This window comes from Copadichromis virginalis, linkage group LG13, assembly GCF_057382275.1.
Source record: "Copadichromis virginalis isolate Kocher_CV1m ecotype Utaka linkage group LG13, C_Virginalis_male_GT1.1, whole genome shotgun sequence".
Classification (NCBI taxonomy): domain Eukaryota; kingdom Metazoa; phylum Chordata; class Actinopteri; order Cichliformes; family Cichlidae; genus Copadichromis; species Copadichromis virginalis.
This window is the reverse complement of record NC_140630.1, coordinates 26,473,607-26,497,105: the sequence shown is the minus strand read 5'-3', so window position 1 is coordinate 26,497,105 and position 23,499 is coordinate 26,473,607. Positions and strand designations below refer to the sequence as shown.

Here is a 23,499-nt window from a genome sequence, read left to right as displayed (position 1 = left end):
GCTAAAGCGGATGGGAAACTGCTGCTTGCACCCAAATGTCTTTATGTGAGATGGAGCGGTATAGAGAGTCAAAAGTGCCACATACTCGTCAGGTCATTGTCAGCACACAGGGACTTGAAACAAAAGGTAACGGGGATGGCGCTGGATTCTTCTCCTGGGAAGATTCTGCAGCTCATCTCATTAACAGCGGTGAGAGAGCTTCTGTGGCTAAAGTCAGCATTGGTCCCATAACCACATTCTGAAGGTGATGCTGAGTCCCGTTCGGCAGATAAAACGCTTGCCGGGCTGCTCAGATCTGATGCCAGATAGTCCTGAGTGTGTGCGTGCTGGTCTGCCATCCGGAGAGTCTCGGTCAGAGCCCAGATGTAGTTGCGGGCAAATCGCAGAGTCTCGATCTTTGTTAGTTTCGCGTCTTCTGGCAAAGCCGGCAGGATGCTCCTCAGCGCGTCCAGGGCGGAGTTCAGATTATGCATGCGGTGGCGCTCTCTATCGTTCGCCTTCATCCTTCGCCTGCCCCGCTGCCCGGACTGCTCACATCTGTGTTTGGGGTTTTTCACTGAGGACACGTCTCGGGTAACAGTCGCTGGTTTTCGCGGGAGCTGTCCTCGTGAGTCTCCTGAAGTGTCACCGGCTTCGTTCACTCGGTTGCGCAGTGTTGGAGAAAACCCGCGCAGGGCGTCGGGGACGCAGATTACTTTAGGATACATCCTGTGGCGACGAAGAAGATGAAAATAATCAAAAGTGATGCCAATGAGACAGCTTGGCTATAAAGAGAAAAAGAAACTCCAAATGATGCCCTGAGATGTGCCACAAACCCTGGAAATCACGTTTCCCATTTTTTCTACGAGACTGAAACGTGTATCTACACCCCGAGTTCGTTAAATGTTTTAACTGATTAAAAATAACAACGCAACTGCACCAGTAACTAGAAATGAAATATCTGAAAAACATTAAAGGACATATTTTAAAAATAAATAAATAAACTTCTGAGTGTAGTCGCACTTACGTTTGCAGGCCTGCTCCTGACAGGCGAAGCTGGGATAAAGACGTAGTCCGCTCTTGTAGCTGGAGGCAGCAGACAGTGTATATGTGCAGGTGACAGTGAGGGATGGATGCGCATCTCTTGTCACTTTATATGGCCTTTATCTTATCTGTTTTTTGCACCGTGGACGCCTGAATCAACAGCGCTCGTCGAGTGGCCAATCAGCTTCCAGGCAGCGAGTCCTTCACCCTCTCCCTCATCCTTCAGTGTGCTTGCATTTCTTTGTGTATTCATTGTAATAGTTAATTAAATACATGTGGATGGCAAAGTGCCACGGATGTATGTCAGGCTAATAATACTCCTATTTTATGGACTAGGGTCATGTTTTTTTTCTTGGAGAAGGTAAACATTACGAGCCGATTTCCATAAGTTTGTCTGGGGGCAACAAACATGCAGCGTTCAGGATTGTGGTGGTCCTAAACTACCACTCTGGGAATCTTAATATATCTGTTTATTGCTTGTATTTATCATTATGCCAGCTATTCACTAATTTCCCTGTTTTGCTGGTCAAATGCTGGAGGTCCTGGTAGGAAAAGAAAACCAAACCATTTTGTGAGCTTTGCTTTGACCTCGGTTTAGTGAGGTCATGCGCTTGTTTCTGTCTAGTGAGATGCTGGTCTAGCAAAAAAAAAAAAAAAGCTTGACACGAGACACAATATGGATCTTGTATATATGATGTGATACTCGATTACAGATTACCTTTAATTCCCATTAAAGCTTTCAAGGCTAGCTGTCTTCATCTTTATTGTTATAGTAAATCATAATGTGTTTATGAAAAGACTTTCGCAATGGTTGAAAAGTAAGCAACGTTTAGTTTTATGCGCAAAAGGTGGAACCGTATTCAATATTTGTATTGTGTTTAATTAAATATCACTGTACACAAAGTTTTATTTTGGAAATATTATCCGATCTCTATCCATAAGAGGTACTTGTAATGCCACATTTTACGCACTCAAAACATCGGCACATGCCCTGCAGAGCACATTATTGCCAGACTGGCTTCTAAAATCAGCTCCATGTGCACCAGAGTACGCTAAAAACCGAGATGAAGAAGAAAATGCAAAAGTTCTCTGCAGTTATTATTTTATTATTGTTTATTGTTAAAGATTGAGAGACTCTTTGCGATTCTGCGCACATCACACTACCTGGTAAGGCGGACGTTAAAAGAACTTTAAGCTCCTACAAGTTGGTCCTTACTTATTGCTTCGATGAGTCTTTTTTAAAGATTATTTTACCTCTTTGTTAGCTCAGAAAACCTTACCTATATTAAACAAGTGTTGTTTTTAAATGGCATATATTTGGATAAACATTTGCTTCTTGCGTTAGAGCGCAAAGCTCCGGTATTTGGATAAGACAATTACGCATGGAGCAAACTAAAAAAGGAGAGGTGGGAAGGTGAAATCCGCTGTGTAAATCGATGATACAAAGGGTCTTTTTGTGTTTCGCAACAATAAAAGCTCGTTTTCTTCTATAATGTGAGCCTGTGTCTGTGCGCTATGACATCTCCAAAAACTTGTCCAAGATCGCCACAATTCAGTGACGCGTTGCTATTTTCTAATAAAACTTTATTTTAACACATTAAAGATTAGAAAAAAGAGTCAACAGTGTGCAGATACGTTCTAGCCTGGGTAAGGGAGGAAAGGGAAGCGTGGCGGGGCTCAAGCATGATTTACAATTGCCAACAAAGGATCACAAAAAGCTCTCCTTAACTTTCTGTCTAAATATGTGTTTTGGGAACAATCTGATAACCATATGCTTTCAATAAACTGGACAAATATACTAGGGCGATAGGAGATGGTGCCTTGCTGTTATAAAAGGCCCGAAAAGTCTAAAGTAAACTGAATATTACCACTTTACAAATATTCATTGATGCCAAATCCATATTAGGATATCGTGGACAGGTGTGGGTTGAAGTTGTCAGTCTCTCTCCTTGATTTTTTATCAGTATGCTGTAGTGTCCTGCTTGTTATGCAAAGTATAGGCAAACATAAGCGGCCAGTTGCTGTGGTAATGGTAGATATCGGAGCAGACTTGGTACGAAAAGTGATTTAACAATATTTAACAATAAACTAAGCAAGCTACCGAGCAGGTGATACCTGCCTGATGCTCCTGATTAATACTTCCTCTGCTACTTCACTTTACAGTCTCCTTTGCTTATTTATTAAACGAAATCTATTTATTATTATTTTAGCAAACAGAGGTACCAGGTGGGGCTTTATTTTCGTCTTCGGCTTTTTGTCTGAAGGACGTTTTGAGGGGGACAATCAAAGTCCAACAACTCGCTGACCAGATTGTTGTCATCCCAAACTAGCAGCGAAGCCATTCAATGTGCCCCCCTCCTCTTGTTCTTTCTAGCAAAGAGCTGCCGGGAGAGAAAAAAAGGAAAAGGAAACTTCTTCAAGAAAGGAAAAACATCTTAAAAACATTTAATTGCAACCCGGATGCCATATGTACACCTCTTGTGAGACCCCTCAACAATATGACTGCCTTTTAGAAAGTATGGAGTGCGCCTTTGGAGACGTGTGCGCTTTTGGAGAAGTGCGCGCGTCGTGACCAGCATGACCCCGAACACACTTTACACAAGAAGTAATTCACTTTTAATGTGCTTTGGAGTTTCCTTTCACAGGCAAGGCATTGTACCTCTCACCCCAGCTTTTGAAGACAGTGTACACCAATTATAGCGGAATAGGTGTCCTTTGGAGACAGTTTGTCTTTTTGTAAAGATTGGAGATTTTAAACACAAATAGGACGGTGGCTGCAAGTCGCCCCCTTTCACCCTCTAAACTATGTTTTTTTCTTTGTTTCTGATAGCTTATTTGTGAAACCTCGTGTTCATTAGCGGCTCTTTGTAGATAAAAAAGAGCAAATGTTGAATTTTCAGCGAAGGGATGGTAGCTTCAAGGGACATGTGACATTAAGGTTTTAATCAGTTATAAATGTTTGATTTAGACAGTAAAGATAACCTATTTATAAAAAGTTATTTCTGTTGGCGTTTTTAATTTATGAAGACTATTTTAGTCTTCTACAGAACACGTAAAGAAATATGGTGGATTTGCGCTTACCTGTCTGTCTGCTGGCAGGAACGTACCTGAATAAATCAAAAATATGATTTTATTTGCAGCGTTGTATATTAAGTAAGACAATAAAGAAATTATTTAATAAACTTGTAATTCAACAAACATATGTACTAATCGCCCAATTTCGTTCGCAACTCTAGTGAATCACAATGAACAGTTAACAAAAAAAGAAAGAAAAAAAAGTCAGTTCAGCTGAGTTGTTTGATGAAAGTACACAATCTAAAGGGTGAAAGCTTCCATATCAAAATCCCAAACAATTGTAATTAGCCTAAAAGCACAATTCTGGAGAAGTTTTCAAACCTGTCATATTTCAGGTTTAATTTGGGTTATTCGTATACATCATAGTATATATGATATATACACATAGTAAGATGCATGTAAAAATTGACCCTGGCCAAGACTTTGTTCATAACAAGTGCCTATATTCAATTTTGAACAATAGATCTATTTAGAATATAAAAATTCCCATCGAACAGCAATAAATATATGATTGTTCCTTAATGAGTGTTTCAGAAAGCAGGGGGAATCTATTTTACTGGTATTACAGCACTCATTTTTAGAGGAAAAACATCTATTACCAGTAATATCATATCTTCTTTTACTTAAGAAATGAAAAAAGAACAGTCATAATAACTCAAATATGTTTTATTGAAAGTGAAAATGGCGAAAACATCATTCTGGAACAATTGGGAATTATCATATAAACATTTATAACCATTACATCCATTAAACACTCTGCTCAGTTCTGTATCATTAAAAAAATATCATCACTATCGTCTATAATGATTAATATAAACATTTTTTTTAATAGTGTAACACTTAGAACACAAAACATAAAAGTTTCAGGTTTACCTCAGAACAGCCTCATTGCACAAGATTTGATAACACCTGTACCACAGGCTAAAATTTTAAAATGTTTGAATTTTGTATCTTTTGGGTCACTTTAGGGGAAAAAATAAATACATTTCAGGCTAAAAGAATTATATTTAGGATGTTTTTACTGGTTTTATATGACAAACAGATGAAGAGCTCAACTCTAAATGTGATAAAAGTGACGCACAGACTATCCAGGGCAATTTAACTACATGGACTTCAGTTACCACTACAACAACAAAAGAGCAAAACACATAATGTGTCTGGGTTATTGTGTTGGTTTAGCCTTATTCCACAAGTCAACCTAGTTTAATAACTTTTTATTCATGTTCTTTTAAGACGATCAATTTAATTTTATCAATAAAACGGCAGCTGTACAACTACTTTTTTAATTGTCTCCAAAAGAAGATATCCCACTCAAAAATAGTGTATTTAGATGTGCAGTTACAGTACCCGGCAGCTCTGCGGCGCTGTTTTCCCTTCTAGACAGAATTTCGTCTTGTTACACAAAATGCTAAATGAGGCGTTCACTGATGTTAAAATATGTATACTTTAAGTAGAATAAAAGTAAACGATTATGATCCAGTTGTAAACAAGAACGTGTCTATCAAGGAATGAGAGCCATTATCTGTCTTTATAATTATCTGAGAATCAGAGAATGTGACCCTTAGTAATATATGTTTTTAGATACCTTTTTTTTTTAGGTTGCCAAAAAATTGATTGTTCTCCGCTGAACAAAACTGAAATGCCGAAATGATCTGAGCAATGCACAGTCATACATCTGAATAAATGTGGATAAATTAAGATTTATTACGAAAAGGTACTTTGTTGTCTGCTTGTCAAACATTTCTGGGGTAAAGGTCACTGACTCGAGGCGTAAATATTTCAATAAATACGATGGTTTCCATGGCATTACTGGACTCACATGACGGCAAATTGTCTTTTACGTGGCGTCTCTGAACGCAGCATTTCACATCCAGTTGTGGGTGTGAAAACGTGCGACGTTCCTGCGACTCGGAGAGAAGATCTACAAAGCACGCGGTGCCTGGTAGATTGGTAGATTTCACAGCGGCACAGCATCATCAGATCTACACATGCGCAGACCGCGTGCAGTTATACGCGAGTGTATTTGTGACTTCCTCAATCAGGGTTAGCTTGCTGCTGTGTTTGGTAGTAGCATGTAGATGAGAGCAGAGGACTCATAGCAAAGGCTGCTGGAGGTGACTTCCCCGAGAAGCAGGCTAAATAAAGGGAACTTTCGGTGACAGTTTGCCTCGAGAACATGGACTACTGGGTAGGTGTCTCTGTACTTTCTCTCCGTCTCACGTTACAGGCAGTGTAGCAGACGGGACAATGACAGTGCGGCTTCAGGACGCCCGAAGAAGCAGACTTGTTTATCAGTACTGAAGTGAGCTAATGGCCCGAGTTGTTTTCCTGTGAGGGATGCTCCGAGTCCACAAACACTGGCAGGCACTCTTGTTATGAGAGCTTCGTGTTACAGACATATGGTTGTTTTTCAAGAAACATTTAATCTTCATCGATACTTTTTGGCCCTGTTATAAAAAGATGGTATACAAGATGTAACTACAGGTTCATGGTGCACTTTTATTGGTTTAAAGTCTAATAAAATAAGATCCTTCCTCTTTGTGTGCGTGTTTTGCGGCTCATTCACTATTGTTTATTGTGGCTGCCTCTGTCTAAAAGTAGAAATCCTGTTCAACATAAACCTGCAGGAAGTTTAAACAAAGCACTACTCTTAGTAGTCCCACGGGAGAGTTGTTTAAGGTTGTGCAAGCAGTGCTTTTTTTTTTTCTTTCTTTCTAATTGAAGTAATCAGAGGCAGACAAAAGACATGGCAGCTGGTCTGAAACAGATCTGCTGTCCGGGCAGAAATCACTCTGAGCTCCTTCAGGTCATCACAGGAGAGAGAAGAATTATCTCAAGGGGGAAAAAAAACAAAACAAAAAACATACTTTTGATGTTGACCTAAATATCGTTTGATACTGTGGCAATCTGGAGGCTTTGTAGAGGTTTAAATAAAAAATTTCCAGACGCCACATCTGTAATTATTCTCCCCCCTCAGTGATCTCCTCATCTCTCTGAGCTTTGGTGATGTTTTAGCAAGCTGACTGTTTTTTCCTTCATGTATCCAGGAGCAACCACCTCACGCCCAGTATATTTCCACGAGAACATGACCTCCCATTTGAAACAACAAAAGGTCTCATTAGAAGAATAGTTAAATGTTGTATAGGGTGGGTTTGAGCAAAAGAATGGGTGTCCACTGTTCAACAAGGAGTAGCACGAAACTAGTACAAGAGGCTTTGTGTGAACCTGGTGTAGGTTTTCCTGAGGGGAAGCTGTGTGTGTGGGATCTGAGGCTGAAGTAGAGTCAAAAAAGGGAGTGATCTAATCTTTATTTATTTATTCATGTATTTATTTATTTGTTTAGTTGACAGATGTGTGACAGCAATCAAATGTGGGCGGTGTGCTAAATTACATGCCTGTCATGACTCAAGTCAAGCTTCCCATTCAACATATGTTAGTTGCTTATTTTCTGTTGCTTCAGTCAGCTCTTTGCAGCTGATCTTGCTAAACCTGTATGAGAACAGGCTGTCCAAAACAGGCAGGTATGGCAGCTGCTGTCTGGTCAGGGGGTAGGACTCCCATGGCTCACTAACAACCCTTTACCTAGGATTTAATGGGGGGGGGGCAACATCTTAGGTTGTTCTTTCACACAGTAAACGGCCTTTCCGTCGCACTAAGAGGACTCGCCTCATTGTGTTATTTTTGCTGTGGCAGAACAGATTGTGATTAGTTAAGATACTGCTGTTGAACCTTAAGCTTTCTTATTGCAGCTGAGGTGGCAAGTCCTCACGATCAAACTGCCTGCTGTTATGTTGTAAAAAGACTTTGTGAGGGAGATAATGCAAAGACAAATTTGCTGCGCTTATGCAATCCCATTGACGGGCACTTCACTGTGATTAAGGCTCACTTAGATCTCCTCGGGCTAAATCATTACATGCGCATTTGAACTGACAGGAAAGTATTCACCTGTGATCGTGCTTTGAAAGAGACGTAAATTATACCTCGTCGTAAATTTGTAGCTCAGTCTTTCCCGTCTCGTCTAATCCTGACTGATTACCTTAATGGGCTCGATGTGTTATGTGACTAGTGGGAGGAGTCTGCTTGTAGATCTACAGTTCGCTGAACGTGTTCTCTCACTTTCACCTGGTGTACCGAGTGTTGGCTGTCTCTTCACCTGACAGTCAGGAAAAGTGCCGAGTGCGTTTAAAGTGTGTGGGGGTGGGATCTGTAGGTCTGGCAATGTCTTCAAAAGTAAGTACTCGCACTTGAAAGATTAGTTACTTTCCCTTAAAGTAATTGGATGTGTTGTCAGTCACTGTCTTTGATGGTTTATGGCCTGACCTGCAGTGTTTTACTGGATGCCTGTACATCTGCTCCTATTGCACAGTCACAAGTCATGTGTCTTGTTTAAAAAAAAAAAAAAAAAAAATTCAGATTAAGTGAGATGAAATTTAACTGTTACCTCATTTTGCAGGAAAGCAGTCATTATGCTGTCAAACAGTGACTAACTTTCTCAATACATGGCACTCAGTGGTAGCTTCCCCATATCACCATAGTCGTGTAAGAGATCTGTATCACAGGAAACATGAGTGCTGTTGACTGAATAGTTTGAGCCTTCTGTAAATCCAGATTGTTGTTAGAGAAAAGCTGATGGTTGCTCTGCACTTCTCTTGTAATGCATATTGTGTGTCTCTATGTCCAGAGTGCCTTGGAGGTGTATAAGGAGATGGTGCTGCTGTATTTGGAGGAGGGCCGGCAGCAGGTGAACTCGCGCTGTGCCCATCTGGAGCCGTGGCAGATCATCGGAGTGACAGTGATCACCACAGTGGGAGCACTATGGGTCAAAGGCTTCCTCTTCCAGCAAGAAAGTAATCTTTCACACAATAAGAATGGGTCCAAAGTAGGCCTGCTAGAGTCTTTGAGACTTGAGATAACGCATGTAATCAGCTAACCATCTGCTAATGTAGTGCACACTATCTGGAATTGCGGCACAACCGAGCAAAGCCATCATTTGTCTCGACTTTCTAGATCTTCCAATGAATTGGTGCTTAAATTCCTCAGCGAGTAGGTCAGAGCCAGCCATCTGTAGCTCTCTGAGAGGGAAAGGTCAGAGTGTGGCTTCTTGGTAAAAATCTAGCTCTTTAGTGTGTTTGCGAGCAGAGTGAAAGGGGCTCGTGACTACGCCTTCCCTTAACGTATGATTATGGGTCATAGTCAGCTGCTTAATATTTGTGGATGCATGCATGCTAACATTTCACCACAGCTGCTGCCTTGTGTTTTCTGGTTAATAGGTCTGACATCACGAATCAAGAAGCAGTGCTTTAGACTCATCAGAAAAATACCCTTCGTTGGCGGGGCAGTAAGTATCAGTGGTAAATCTCTTCCCTTTTTTATTTTCCCCCCTTCTGGTGTGTGCTGACGAGTGTCTGGGGTTATTATGAGTCATTCTTGGATGACTGCATATCAAAGTCATGGAGGGGGATGGGTGGGAATGACAGACCTTTGGCACGATTAAGATGATGCTCTCGTGATAACATGTGGTTACTTCTGTTCAGTCAGCAATACTGTTACTTCTCCTATATCCATTTTAGGTTATGGGTTACGTTACTCTACTGCTGTTTGTGCCTGTAAAGTAACTCTGTCCTCTCTTTGTATCAGATCCAGAGCCAGCTGAACAAGGCTTTGGATGACATGTCTGCTAGTCTATTTACCCTCAAGGAGGGGATGAGCTACACCACAGAGCTTCCCTCCAAAGGTCTCTCTCAGGCCAAAGTAATGGAGAAAATCAAGGAGTACGACACCCTGAGTAAGTCCTCATTCAGCCCTGAGATTCCTGCTTCTTTATCAGTATTTCTAATCTTCATTGCTGATAAGAAAACTTGTCTACTTATCTTTCAAAAGGATAATATCTTTGAGAAAGCCAGTGGTTTCTCAAGACTCAATCTTTTGTTGCAGATGAGGTGAAGTGGGATAAGGGATTGGTTTCTGGGGCAGTGTACTGGGGTGATGAGTCACTGACCAACCTCCTAGTGAAGGTATGCATCTCTGTATACATTTGCAGATTTTGGCATTCCAAGCATTAATGGCCAGGGTCAAGCTTGAATACATTTTGGAGTTTTTACAGTAACAAAGTAATTTTTTTGATTTCATTTCCTGGTCGGTCCTTTCGATGACATTGGTTTCACCCTGGTTTGAGGTTTGCAGTTTATGCAACACTTTACTACTTTTGTCATTCATTTGTTTGTTTGTTTGGGGTTATTTTTAGGTATATGGGGATTTTGCATGGAGCAATCCACTCCACCCAGACATTTTTCCTGGCGTACGGAAGATGGAAGCAGAGGTTGTCAGAATGGCTTGCACACTCTTCCATGGTGGGCCTAACTCCTGTGGCACAGTAAGTCACCATACAGTAGACACTTGCAAGAAAAGGATTTTCTTTATCGGCAGGATTTCCGTCACAGTTATACAATAATAATAATAGACAGGGACAATTTAAAACCCACTTCTAGTCTAGTCTCCTTAATAGAAATACAAAGAAATAAAATTGCAGTTTGTGTTGTAACTCAAAGTCATGAAAAGTTATAATGAGACTTTGCTGAATATCTGACCACTTTTATGATCAGTGAAGAAATTCTGGTGATCCCAAAGATTTCTTTTTTGCAACTCTGTTATCAGACCGATGCACAAACCTTTATCCCTACATTTAGAAAAGGTGGACTGAATTTGTCTTATCCTTGCCGCTCCTTTGTGCAGGTCACTTCAGGAGGAACCGAGAGCATACTGATGGCCTGCAAAGCATACAGAGACATCGCACACGAGCGAGGCGTCAAACACCCTGAAATGTAAGCCGAGCTTTACAGGACACAGGGTCCGTGTCAAGGCTTGTTCCTGCCAGAGAAAGTCATGAAATCATTTTCGTGTCCTGCTTTTGTTTCCGCAGCCTTGCACCTGTGAGCGTCCACGCAGCTTTTGACAAAGCGGCACATTATTTTGGGATGAAGCTGGTTCACATTCCTCTCGACAAGAAAACTATGAAAGTGGATGTGAAGGTGAGCGAGAACACGCGTAGACAGCATGTGCTGACTTCTGTTTCCAGGCATTATTTATTCCAGTGTTGTTTGTTCTCTTTCAAGGCCATGAAGAGAGCCATCAGCAAGAACACAGCCATGCTTGTCTGCTCAGCTCCCCAGTTTCCTCATGGAATCATAGATCCCATTGAGGAAGTAGCCAAGGTTAGAAGTGCACCATTTTTTTTATATGTACTGTTGACAAAAACTGGGAAGTCAAATCCCTCACACTTTCTCTCGATGTGTTGCAGCTGGCTGTACGCTACAACATCCCGATGCATGTGGATGCCTGTCTGGGTGGTTTTCTTATTGTGTTCATGGCCAAGGCTGGTTACCCACTCGCCCCATTTGACTTCAGGGTAAAAGGTGTTACCAGCATCTCTGCAGACACACACAAGGTAAGGAGTGGCTGAACAGCCTTCAGATCAAATCTTTCTAGAACAATATACATGTGTGTGTATATTAGAGATGGACCGATCCGATATTACGTATCGGTATTGGTCCGATACTGACCTAAATTACTGGATCGGATATCAGAGAAAAATAAAAAATGTAATCCAATCCATTAAATATCACGAAAGCACCTCACAAAACTTGCAACACGCCGTAACTCACCTCAGAACGTTAGCACGTCGGAGCAGTATGCATCACGTGATAGAGCGGCTGTGGCATGCGGGACCTGTCGGTGGTCTGGATAGCATTTGGAGCTTCGCTAGCAACCCCGCATTTCATCTCCGACAAAGTTATCCCCGAGAGAAGTAAAGCAAGTGTGTAAGTCCATCTCTGAATGTTTGTAAAGCATTCCTGCGTTAAGCTTAACAAACGATATATGGAGCGACTGCCTCTCCTGCTGCTACTTCAATCATGAAACTGCTTAACGATCAGCTGATCGGCTTTTCTGTCGCGAGTCCGTGTCTCTAGTTTGCTTTTGGCCCACTTTGCACCAGAAAGAGGAAACCAGCGGCTGAACAACAGCAGCACGTTTAAGCTTGATCAGCTGTTGTTAGAATGTATTTAATATTACTTTCTACACCAGGATCTTTTTCTACGTAGCTGACGCTGGTAACTGTGCAGGGGCGGATCTAGCAAAGTTTAGCCAGGGGGGCCGATAGGGCATGAACAGGGAAAAGGGGGCACAAAGACATACTTTTCTTTCTTATTCTCATTTAAAATGTCTAGCTTTTAATAAATAATTATCTGACACCCAAAGTTTTAATTTGATGCAAAATGAATAGAAGTCAATTACTGTATATAGTAACTATTAAGTCTAATATATATACCCTAGTAAGCTATAGTACTTTTTCCTTTGGGAAGGTACCATCTGTGCAGTCTGCAATTTTGTTGAAGAAAGATGTTGAATCTATTTAATATTTCCTGAAAAATAATTGATTTCTGTGCATTTTTTTTTCACACTGCATCAAATTAAGGTTGATTACGTTGATTAAGCATCATGAGGTGGAGCGTGAGGGGTGGTTCCCTATTTTTTATTTATTTATTTTTGTTGTTGCTGGGAGTTGGAACCCTATTAGTTAGGTTGCTTAATATTTACGCTAAGTACTCTTTAAAATACCAGAATAGGGAGGATGGTGTAGGTTTAAGTTTATTAGATTGATCAGTATTGCTGAACTATGAAATATTTTTTTTTTGCATACAGGTATAACAGAATAGCTTTAGTGTAGTTGTTGTTTTAAACTTGAGTATGAACTTATACAAAATGCAGCAAGATATTTTAAAAAAACAGTTTTGTTGATTAAAAAACATTATATCGGATTCATATCGGTATCGGCAGATATCCAAATTTATGATATCGGTATCGGACATAAAAAAGTGGTATCGTGCCATCTCTAGTGTATATATACATACCACACATAGATTGTTCTATGTGTGGTATGTACAGGGATATGCTTGTTTTAATTCTGCACCTTGTGTGCATGTGTTACGTTTCTCTCCAGTATGGCTACGCCCCCAAAGGTTCCTCAGTGATCCTCTACAGCGATAAAAAGTACCGTCAGTACCAATACTTTGTAGCTGCTGACTGGCAAGGGGGGATCTATGCCTCACCCTCTATAGCGGGCTCCAGGCCAGGAGGAATCATCGCCGCCTGCTGGGCGACCATGATGTATATGGGAGAGAACGGCTACGTAGACGCCACCAAGAAGATCGTCAGCACAGCTCACAAGATCAAAACAGAGTAAGACACAGACTTGTTACACTGAACATAATAAATTACAGAGTCTGTAATTTATTATCTTCTTTAAAATTCTTCTGTCTTCTTCTCTGTTTGTCAGAATCCGCAAGATTAAAGGGGTGTTTGTGTTTGGGGATCCGGAGGTGTCGGTGGTGGCCATCGGCTCGGATGATTTTGATATTTTCCGTCTGTCTAACGCACTGACGTCAAAGGGCTGGAATCTGAACACATTGCAGTACCCGTCCAGGTAGATGTAAAACAAACGATAACGTCTCAGTAAATGTGATGGCATGATAAATATTTACACCTCACAATCGTTGCTTTCACAGCATCCACATTTGCTGCACAGTTTTGCACACTCAGCCAGGGGTCGCTGATCACTTTATTCGTGATGTCAAAGAGCAGGTCGCCATCATCATGAAGAACCCCAAAGAGAAAACTACAGGAATGGTGAGTTTGGTTTACTTATCTACATAGTCATCATTAACATGTGGGTTTTTTAAGAAGTTTAAATAACACAAAGACATCAATCTTTCTTTATCATTACATCACAGTTTTGCTTTGATGATCCATGACAGGATGTTGTAATCCTATTGTAATGACAGGGTCACAGTCTGAGCCTACTGCATATAGATAAATTCATACCTTATTCAGCTACTTCACCTGACTTTGGACTGTAGGAGGAAACCAAGGGAGATTACATATTACTGTAGATCCAAACTATACCTTTATCATTCAAATCAAGCTGACTTCACCTTTGTAGTGCTCGCTAGTGTAGCCACTGGAGAGGAATCATGCTGAGTGCTGTGTATTTAGCTTTCTTTTCGGTTTAACATTCTGTGGGTATTTTGGGAAGGGAAGTGGCATTTTGCATTGTTGCTGTATAAAACCTTCGATTTGAGTCGACACAAGCAGCTATTTTGTGTGCCAGCTTTTAAACTCCACCCACGTGGGACAAGCAGCACTGTGCCCGACAGGTTTGTCAGCAGTGTAGTTAACACTGAGAACAGATCTTGCTGCAGATTAAGGTGAATTCCATATAACTAGAAGTTAGTTTCTCAAGTTTCATTTGTTCTTCAGTCAGTTCACTCATCACATTGGAGAGGTACAAGAGGTTATATGAATCCAAATGCAACAAAAGCAAACAAAAACAGTAACATCTGTGCTGCCATTTAACTGGAATTTTTTTATTAATGCAGCTGCCTTCTGCGTCTGAAAGTATATAGCTAAGAGAAAACCTGTTTTAGGAGACGGATGATGTGTCTGGATGTTTGTAAGCTCACTTATGTTCCTGCTCTTGCAGGGAGCGATCTACGGCATGGCCCAGGCCATCCCAGATAGATCCCTGGTCACGGAGATCTCCCGAGGTTTCTTGGACTGTCTCTACAGCACTGAGGTGACCAAGTCAAACATCAGCCACATGAATGGCAACGGCAAAGCCCACTGAAAAGGGATTTGTCCCTCCTGGCCCGACAACACTGCATGCAGGGAAACGCTCTCGCCTCCTCCCAGAGCTCTGATTTTTAAATCGTTCAACGGTTGCCTTATCTTGCATACCTGCACTATATATATATATATATATATATATATATATATATATATATATATATATATATATATATATATATATATAAATAAAAACAAACATCTGCAGCAATCTTTGAAGCACAAGCCATTGTCATTCTAATCAGCCTAGAGGGAAATTCCTTGTAACACTGCGCCTAAATGGTACAGAGAAGACATGACTGGGTCCAAACGAGTTTTAACCTCTGATTTGATTTTAAATTATGTAGAGGAAATGTGTTTGTTTTTTCTGTTTTACATTTCATTTCGATTTTAGCTTTCATTTAATACACGTCTGTCATGATATCTACTGATTGCATAGTAAAACCTTTCAGTTTTTTTAAAATACCAGAACATTTCAATGCCGTCACCGCTTCACTTCACTGTCCACGACGACTTTGCAAAAACAAACTACTCGAAAGCTCAAAATGTGCTAGAATCGCTGTGCTGCCTGTAGCTTATAAACTGATGCACTGCTCTGAACTGGCTGTACATGCCTGTGTATTATCATCAAAAGGGTGGTTTAATGTAAAAGCATTGCAATGCCCTAAAAACTACATATCAGGTTAATATGTACATCACTTGAAACCAGAATTTATCTGCAAGCCTGAACATGTATGTCCTTGTTTTGTTAGCACTCATTTACCTTCATTTGTGGTTCATCTACTGTGGTTGGTATCATAGACGGTGGGAATGGGAGTTTTTAATGTTATTAATATCCACTAAAACTCTTAATTTTAATAAGAGAGAATAGGGGCATTAATATTTTGAAAGAGGCTAGTGATATCCAAAGCTCTCCAGCTACTTATCAGTTACTTGGATAATCAAGTAGCAGAAACTCAATTATTCCTCTGTATTCTGCAAAGTCACCTGTGTGTCACCTCGTTGTAATAATTTGTGTCCTAATTCAATCTACCTCAGTTTCCACTAAATGCAAACATCATTATTTCATCCAGTGAAACCCATTCAAACTGGGCGTCAGTTTTCCATTTCTCACATAACAAAAGCGTTACAGCATTTGGGGCATTTGACCGACTGCACTAAAGTGTTTGTAAATACACTGAAAGGGAACATCTCCGCTGTGACCGATCCACAGATGGAGATTCTTTAAACTTGGGAGAAATCAGCTGTTTGCCCTGACTGACTGTGGACATGATGTATTCTAGTAAATATCTACTCAGCAGGATATGTTACTCACAGATTGATAACTTAACAATGCATACTGTAACACCAAAAGGACCTTGCTCTCTGTTTCTCACGAGCTTTCATCTAACGTTGCTGAAAATTCCTTGAATTTAGTTCCATGTTTGTGCAATATGTAACTTCTCCTTGATGAAGTGTAACAAATGGGAATGCTCTACATGTTTAGCAGAAACATTGTAGTGAATGACAACTTATCAGCCTTGATTAGTAAATTTTAAGCATTTGTGTGACCGCTCCTTTTTGCTTCATTTGACTCTTTTTGTCAACGTTTGTGTTTCAACTGTTTTTATTTACTGGGAGCTTTTTGAAGAGATTTGGCATGAATGTAATTAGTCTCACACGTGCAAGAATTTCCCATCTTGTAGCCAGTGCCTGGTTTAAAGACTGATTAAACAATCCAGCTAACAGTAAAAGTTCATACCATCGTGTGTCCATGCTTTCATCCTGAAATACTGTTGTCAGTAATAAGGTGCGGAAAGCCATGCTGATACAAAAAATTAAAAAGGACTAATCCTATTGCATTGAAGAAATACTACAAACTGATGATTGAATGTTCAAGAACTCTACGTAAGTTGTTTTAGGCAGTAGCTGGCACAGATAACCCTGTAACAGATTCTCTGAAGGTCTGCACAGTAAATCTTCACTGGCAGTGACATTATGTAGCAATGATGTGTTTGACCTTGTGCTGACATTGCAGCCTTTCCAACAACGGGGATTGGGCTTAGCTGACTGTAGCAGATGGCTCTACAGTGATGTTTTCAATAAAACGGATTCAAATCATTTCTTAGTCGTCTTTTTAAGTTACAACAGGAAACAGTGTGACGGGGGAAGAATCATTTTAATGACAAAGTTGAAAAACACTTAGTACACAACACACATGTTGGGACCAGAGGTGTGGTGCTATGTGATGAACTACCAGAGAGCACCGACCACACGCATTTCCACGTTAAGCGGAGCATGTAAACATAGTGGCAGTTTACATACTTATTCATTTGTCACTGATCACGCGATCAAATGTTAGATTGCCTTTATGTACAAATCTTAAAGTCGTCTGTGCACAGTTTCAACTTAGGTTCCCTCCTGCTCTCTCTGTTCCTCGCTTTTTTCCTTGCAGAATAAGTGAATTTGTAACCGGTTAAAACTGATGGGAGGTGTGTGATCTTGTTGAGACAGCTGTTCAAGAGAGGCAGGTGGTGCGTTTCCTCCAGAGAAGTAAAAACCTGAGATGTGTGTGTAACAGCTGGATTTCTGGACACTAGATGAGGCCCAGATATGAAGATTGTGCGGCCTGGTCGTCAACCCAGTTCCGACATAGACCGCCCACAATAAAAGGCCAAAGGGAAACCTGTGCAATATTCATGCTGTCTAATCAGCACCTTGACATGCCACACCTGTGGGCAGGGATGGATAATCTCGGCAAAGGAGAAGTGCTCACTAACACAGATTTAAACAGATTTGTGAACAATATTTGATAGTTATGGGTCCTTTGTGTGAGTAAAAAATGTTTCAGATCTTTGAGTTCAGCTCATGAAAAATGGGAGCAAAAGTGTTGCGTTTATATTTTTGTTCATTATAGGTACAAAATAACCGGCTAAGAATTGCTAGATAATATTAATAATCCAGGTTTGGCTAGGGAGGTGTTTTTCTTTCTTTTTTCCAGGAAAGTAGCAGATGCAAACGAGCTGAGACGTGGACGGAGTGGAGGAGAAGATCCACAGGGGGAAATGGCAGGACCGCCGCGTCACTATCCAGAAGATAGTCATACTAATACTTGTTTTTGTTGTGGTATAAAACTGTTTTGGCTGCTAAGAGGGGCATCCTTTTTGTGAAGCAGACCGCTGGTTCACATCCAGGTGTGCTAGATAGTAGACTTCCAGATGTGTAGAGAAGCACATACCCCCATCACCGTCAACGGCACTGCTGTTGACGGTGACAGATTGATCTTCTGTAGAAAGTATGGTGAATGGACTGCTGAGGACTGGGGCAAAGTCATATTCTCCAATGAAGCCTCTTTCCGATTGTTTGGGGCATCTGAAAAAAGGCTTGTCCGGAGAAGAAAAGGTGAGCGCTACCATCAGTCCTGTGTCATGCCAACAGCATCCTGAGACCTTTCATGTGTGGGGTTGCTTCTCATCCAAGGGAGTGGGCTCACTCACAATTTTGCCCAAAAACACAGCCATGAATAAAGAATGGTACCAAAACACCCTCCAACAGCAACTTTTTCCAACAATCCAACAACAGTTTGGTGAAGAATAATCCATTTTCCAGCACGATGGAGCACCGTGCCATAAGGCAAAAGTGATAACTAAGTGGCTCGGGGAACAAAACGTTGAAATTTTGGGTCCATGGCCTGGAAACTCCCCAGATCTTAATCCCATTGAGAACTTGTTCAAGAGGCGGGTGAACAAACAAAAACTCACTAATTGTGACAAACTCCAAGAAGTGATTATGACAGAATCGGTTGCTATCAGTCAGGATTTGGCCCAGAAGTTGATTGAGAGCATGCCCAGTCGAATTGCAGAGGTCCTGAAAAAGAAGGGCCAACACTGCAAATACTGACTCTTTGCATAAATGTCATGTAATTATCGATAAAAGCCTTTGAAACGTATGAAGTGCTTGTAATTATATTTCAGTACATCACAGAAACGACTGAGACAAAGATCTAAAAGCAGTTTAGCAGCAAACTTTGTGAAAACTAATATTTGTGTCATTCTCAAAACTTTTGGCCATGACTGTACAAGAAGCGTTGTCAGAGGAAAGCAGGGAGGATCAATCACTCCTGTCATCCCAGTCACACACTGTTCAAACTACTTCCGTCAGGCAGGAGGTACTGCAGTATCCGGTCCCGAACCAGCAGACTAAAGGACAGCTTCTTCCATCAGGCCATCGGACTGCTGAACAGTGACACTTCATAGACGCCTCGCTCTCACCTACCGGAACTTCAACACTGTGCACTCCATAATGTACATATATGCTATTCTTTTTTCACAATATTCAAACTGCTGATGGACGTGATTTGATTTGATGCCCAGCGCGCTGTAACTTGTAATTTCAACTGATAAAGTGAATGAAATCTCAAATGGAAGAACAAATTATTCTGCAAGGTTAGAAGCAGCAATGGTGAGAATTTGGAGGAGTTTGAGTCAGCAAGGGTCAGAGGTCACTAATATTATGGACAACCCATCACACCTGCTCCATTCCACCCTTGTAAAGAAGCACGGCTCCTCCCTCTAACTGATTCAAACTTTCAGCCATGAAGAACACTTCAGGAAATCATTCCTATTGTTCTCTCTGTAAAAGTGTACAATAACTCTTCATTATGTGGCAGGATAAATACAGCATCTGTCTATCTCTCTATGTAGAATTTTCTGTGGGCAGTTCAGTGGGCTGTAAGCAGGAAGAGGAAGGGTGATCCAGAGTAGGAATCCAGTGAAATATTGGCATCACCTCTTACAGTTTCCTTGTAATATCAGCTGAAAGTTGAGAATATGTAAATTGGGTAGAGTTAATTTTCTCTGAAACCATACAGTTAATTGGGCTGTGAGTCGGAGTGGGAAGAGTGAGGATGACCTAGAGTAAGAATCAAGTGAAATATTGGCGTCACCTCTTACAGCTTCCCTGTATTATCAGTTCAAAGATGAGAATATTGTAATGTAATTTGAGTAGAGTTTACTGTTAATTTTCTCTGAAACTGTAAAATTATTTGGGCTGTGAGGCAGAGGAGGAAGAGTGGAGGTAACTCAGAGGAAGAATCCAGTGAAATATTAGCGGCACCTCAAACAATTTTCTTGTAACAAAAAACCCCAAAGCAAACAACAACACAAAACCCACCACAATATCAAAAATACAGTACAGCAATTTTTATTTAGTTGGGCATAAGGTCATGTGAACAGAAATGTACAGTATAGTGAGAAGACAATGCTTTGTATATGTTATCAACTCTTACAGAATATATAACATTTTTTGTTATTTTTAATGTGCAGTGTGAGAATCATAAAGTAATTTGTTATATATCAACTGCTGATATTTCAAAAGTCGAAGTGGATTGAGCAGTAAAATCGTGAAACGCCAGTATACAGAAAACTCGCGTTTCTAAGCCATTCGGCACCCGTACCGTAATATGCGTAAGAATAGTGCAACAACATTTTAGGTGCGGCTATCTTGACTGTGACGTCGTATGTGAGGGCTCACTTGACTGCGGTACAATACGGTGTAGACGAACACAAACTCATTTACGGTCAGGACCTGACCATACTCCCAGTTAATGAAGTTACTGTGCTGCATGCGCACATTACTGTTTTCCTCTCTGCACGCCATGTGATGATGGACCAGTCTGATTGGAAACCTGACCAACACCTTGAAACATCGCGAACCCTTCAGATCACTGTCAAGAAATGAACTTGCTGCCTGTATTAACCATCCTTATGGTTGTGTGACAGCCAAAGCTTTAGCACCCTCATCATTTGGAGCAAAACAAATGTAACACAGTTACTGTCAGACGTGTTCCCGGTATTAATTTCAGCACAGTTTGAAGTTAATTGTATACACATACACTTAGTAAATCGTGTATGTACGATTTATTTAAATACGATGCTGCCCCCCAAAAAAGTTTGACTGGGAACTCCAAACAGATACGCAATAAGCTGCAAATATCAGTTTTATAGCTTTGACCATACAGTTTGGTTTATTGGATCATTAGATATTCTTTAATGACGTTTAAATTTAAGCCAGATTAGTTCAATTACAGTATTTTATTTCTTCGCTTGTTGAGAACTTGGCGGAGCATCGCTCCATTGCGCTCTGGCAGGAATGGGCCTATAGTTGGGACAGAAAGATGAATGTACCATTGGAATTTATACCATTTCCTTAAGCTTATAATTACCACCCCCCTTTAAATAAAAACCCATGTGAAGAGCACTTTAGTTTTCTCTGCCTTGACCGGTGACATTCTGCTCACATTAGAGATGCCTGGTCAATCAAGGTGGCCAAAGAGATGTCACGTTGGGACAGCCCTCCACAGTCATGCGTGCTGAGAGTTATCTGGACCTGCGTTAAGGAGAATGCACAAAGTGGTGAATCAATGCAAATTTGAATGAGTTTTCTTCAAAATACCACTCGACAAAGAGCTTTGCCGCCATTTGTTATGGAGTCATTACAGGTGAAGCATGAGCACAAGGTAAGACCCTGGGAAAGTGTCCTTTAAGGTTTTGACAAAACCAGACGACACCCTGAGTGCCCAACAGGAAACACTGCAAGTTTAGCAAAAGCCATTTTGACTTGGAAATGAGAAACTCACGTGGTATTAATCACATTAATTAGGGCTCGTGCCTACACAAGACACGCGTTTAGTAACACTTGTGTTAAATTACAATTTCATGCTAAATTGGCTGCCGTGTAACATGGATGTAATTAACCGGTTACACATTTGACGCTGAGAAAAGTCTGTTAGCACAATTTTCAGACACAGTCATGGGTTAAATTCCCGACGAAGAGACCTGCAGCTGCCATCTTTAAACGGTTCACAGCTAGCTAGTCGTTTACCTGACATTTGGTGTCGACTAGGTATCTGGTGTTTTAGAGCTTTGGGTGAAAATTACTTATCCCATCTTCCCCTAACCCTGGGTTAAAAAAATAAATAATACTTTTTAAATTCAAAAACAAAAAACACATGTTCTTTATTGTTTTAAGGCAAAAATGACATTTAAGAGAGGTCATTTTGAAGCTAATTCATGATCCCAATGTTGGGCTTTTCTATAGTAACAAAAGCCAGCTGTCCACAGTGCCAGGAAAACAACCCCCACCCCATAGGCTGTAATCTTATTTTCATATATTATTAGGCTTGCGTACCTTATTATAGACATTGAACCACTCAGGATGGTGGTCCAACTTCTCTGCATGTAAAGCCACTCTGGACATGAAGCCAAAAGCCTGGAGGGGGAGAAATACAAAAATTAAAATAAAAAGGTAGAGCAGTTATATGGGTCATTTAAGTTTAAAAGTGATATTTGACAATGATGCAAGAACCTGATTGAAGTCTTTGAAAATAAACTCTTTGTAAATAGCATCTCGTCCAACGACCTCCACCCACTGAGCGTTGCGTAGCAAGGGGAGTATGTGGGCCCTCTCCTCTTCAGTCAGAGCTTGGACCTTACCAGCCTGTGAGGACAGAGCAGAGGGAACAGTGCAGCAGATTTGAGAGGGGCAGTTTCACAAACACAAACTCTGATTGGTTGTAGAGGAAACCATCTGGAAACAATGAGAGGCCACATTCCTAGTTTAAAAATCTAGCTGGTTCAAAGGCATGTGGTGGTGGAGAGGGGGTGGTGGTGGTTGGTCTTTTCCTCTAACACATGATGCAGGGTCACAACACAGGTTCAAAGTGAAATTTATTTCATTCAGCCCTGCAGAGTCAACATTGCATAACATCGTCCAAATAGATAGCATTTTATTGCACAATCTACACATGAACGCTCTGTCCCTAGCTGAGCAGTCACAATTATGTACCAGCAGAGCAGACAGATGTCAGGACCAGAGCCTCAGACCGAGCAGTGACATCAACAGGTATCATAGCAACGGTCTAATCTGCTCGATCTGTGGCATGAATGGGCACTACAGAAACGATTACCGCTGGTTAAAACCTCAAACTTCAAACAAACCTCACCGTGGCTTGCTGTGAACATCTCTCCTCCTCCAAACTCATGTTAGCATGCATGACACTTTATTGTATTTATCTAGCTTGAAAACCTGAAATGTCAGTCTGCAATGAAATCTTATAATGTAGAGCAGAGTGCTACCTGTGACAGCGAGGAAATGTCAACAGCTCCATGTGGGAGACAGTGTAGAAAGGTTGTGTACTCACCATGTCTGCAGAGGCTTTTCATGCACAGGGGAGATTCAGCTCCAGCAGCCTGTTGCACAGATGCAAATCTGCTGTGGGAGCCAGTGAGAGCAACTGGAATAAATCCATTCATGGTCCCCGCCTAGCTGCCCTTGCAGGAGCCTGAGCAAAAATCCTCACTGCTGCTAAGCTATTCAACCACCTATCAGCATGGGTTTAATCATAAACTATCATCTGTTGCACAAGGCATGCATTAGGCCAGCTATTGTAGCACGATTCAGCACAAAGGCCAGTGCAGCAGTGTTTGCTGTGTGAAGAGAGAAGACACTGTACCTTTTATGCACACATATCAAACATGAACTTAATCCTAAGAATAATTACCTGCTGATATTAATGTCTTTTCTCCAGTTGACATCAGATTTAAAAAGGAGGTTGGCTCTTCAGCTTACCAGAGTTCATGCCAAAGGTTAACAACCCGCTCTTGTTAGATTGCCCCGGTGAACTCATCTGTCACTGTGAGCGCTCAGAGAAATGAAGTGGTTAATGGAATGAAAACAGGGAGA

The 23,499-nt window shown here is 41.0% G+C and overlaps 3 protein-coding genes across 5 annotated transcripts; 1 reads left to right on the top strand and 2 right to left on the bottom strand.

Moving 5' to 3' along the window:
• Positions 1–17: 17 nt before the first annotated feature.
• neurog3 (neurogenin 3) lies at positions 18–749 on the bottom strand. The gene has a single exon (XM_085478289.1). It carries the CDS (start codon positions 705–707, stop codon positions 69–71), a length of 639 nt encoding a protein of 212 aa, XP_085334415.1. The 5' UTR covers positions 708–749; the 3' UTR covers positions 18–68.
• Positions 750–6,080: 5,331 nt separating this feature from the next.
• sgpl1 (sphingosine-1-phosphate lyase 1) lies at positions 6,081–16,878 on the top strand. Of its 2 annotated transcripts, none has more exons than XM_085478268.1 (14): positions 6,081–6,286; positions 8,780–8,945; positions 9,369–9,436; positions 9,736–9,883; positions 10,033–10,112; positions 10,343–10,471; positions 10,831–10,919; positions 11,018–11,126; positions 11,211–11,309; positions 11,396–11,542; positions 13,097–13,335; positions 13,433–13,579; positions 13,662–13,782; positions 14,636–16,878. In XM_085478268.1, the coding sequence occupies exons 1-14, from the start codon at positions 6,275–6,277 to the stop codon at positions 14,777–14,779; spliced, it is 1,698 nt and encodes a 565-aa protein (XP_085334394.1). In that variant the 5' UTR covers positions 6,081–6,274; the 3' UTR covers positions 14,780–16,878. The 2 variants fall into 2 exon arrangements, with proteins under 2 accessions (XP_085334394.1, XP_085334395.1); XM_085478269.1 differs by lacking the exon at positions 6,081–6,286 and adding an exon at positions 7,758–8,328.
• Positions 16,879–16,917: 39 nt separating this feature from the next.
• pcbd1 (pterin-4 alpha-carbinolamine dehydratase/dimerization cofactor of hepatocyte nuclear factor 1 alpha) lies at positions 16,918–23,123 on the bottom strand. 2 transcript variants are annotated; one of them, XM_085478267.1, is made up of 5 exons: positions 22,958–23,123; positions 22,123–22,254; positions 21,946–22,026; positions 21,056–21,144; positions 16,918–18,624 (listed from the first exon to the last, which is right to left on the bottom strand). In XM_085478267.1, exons 1-5 carry the CDS (start codon positions 22,958–22,960, stop codon positions 18,570–18,572), a joined length of 360 nt encoding a protein of 119 aa, XP_085334393.1. In that variant the 5' UTR covers positions 22,961–23,123; the 3' UTR covers positions 16,918–18,569. The 2 variants fall into 2 exon arrangements, with proteins under 2 accessions (XP_085334393.1, XP_085334392.1); XM_085478266.1 differs by lacking the exon at positions 16,918–18,624 and adding an exon at positions 19,944–20,913 and having other exon boundaries at positions 22,958–23,121.
• Between the last annotated feature and the right edge of the window lie 376 nt (positions 23,124–23,499).

Bases quoted from the DNA above. Each gene is read 5' to 3' on its own strand.
- neurog3 (XM_085478289.1), bottom strand. From the start codon at position 707: ATGTATCCTAAAGTAATCTGCGTCCCCGACGCCCTGCGCGGGTTTTCT.
- pcbd1 (XM_085478266.1), bottom strand. The intron at 22,027-22,122 runs GTTCTTGCATCA...CTCCCCCTCCAG, and splicing joins TTTTCAAAGACTTCAATCAG to GCTTTTGGCTTCATGTCCAG. The intron at 20,914-21,055 runs GTGAGCAGAATG...TCCCAACTATAG, and splicing joins ATTGACCAGGCATCTCTAAT to GCCCATTCCTGCCAGAGCGC.
- sgpl1 (XM_085478268.1), top strand. The intron at 9,884-10,032 runs GTAAGTCCTCAT...CTTTTGTTGCAG, and splicing joins CAAGGAGTACGACACCCTGA to ATGAGGTGAAGTGGGATAAG. The intron at 13,783-14,635 runs GTGAGTTTGGTT...CTGCTCTTGCAG, and splicing joins AAGAGAAAACTACAGGAATG to GGAGCGATCTACGGCATGGC.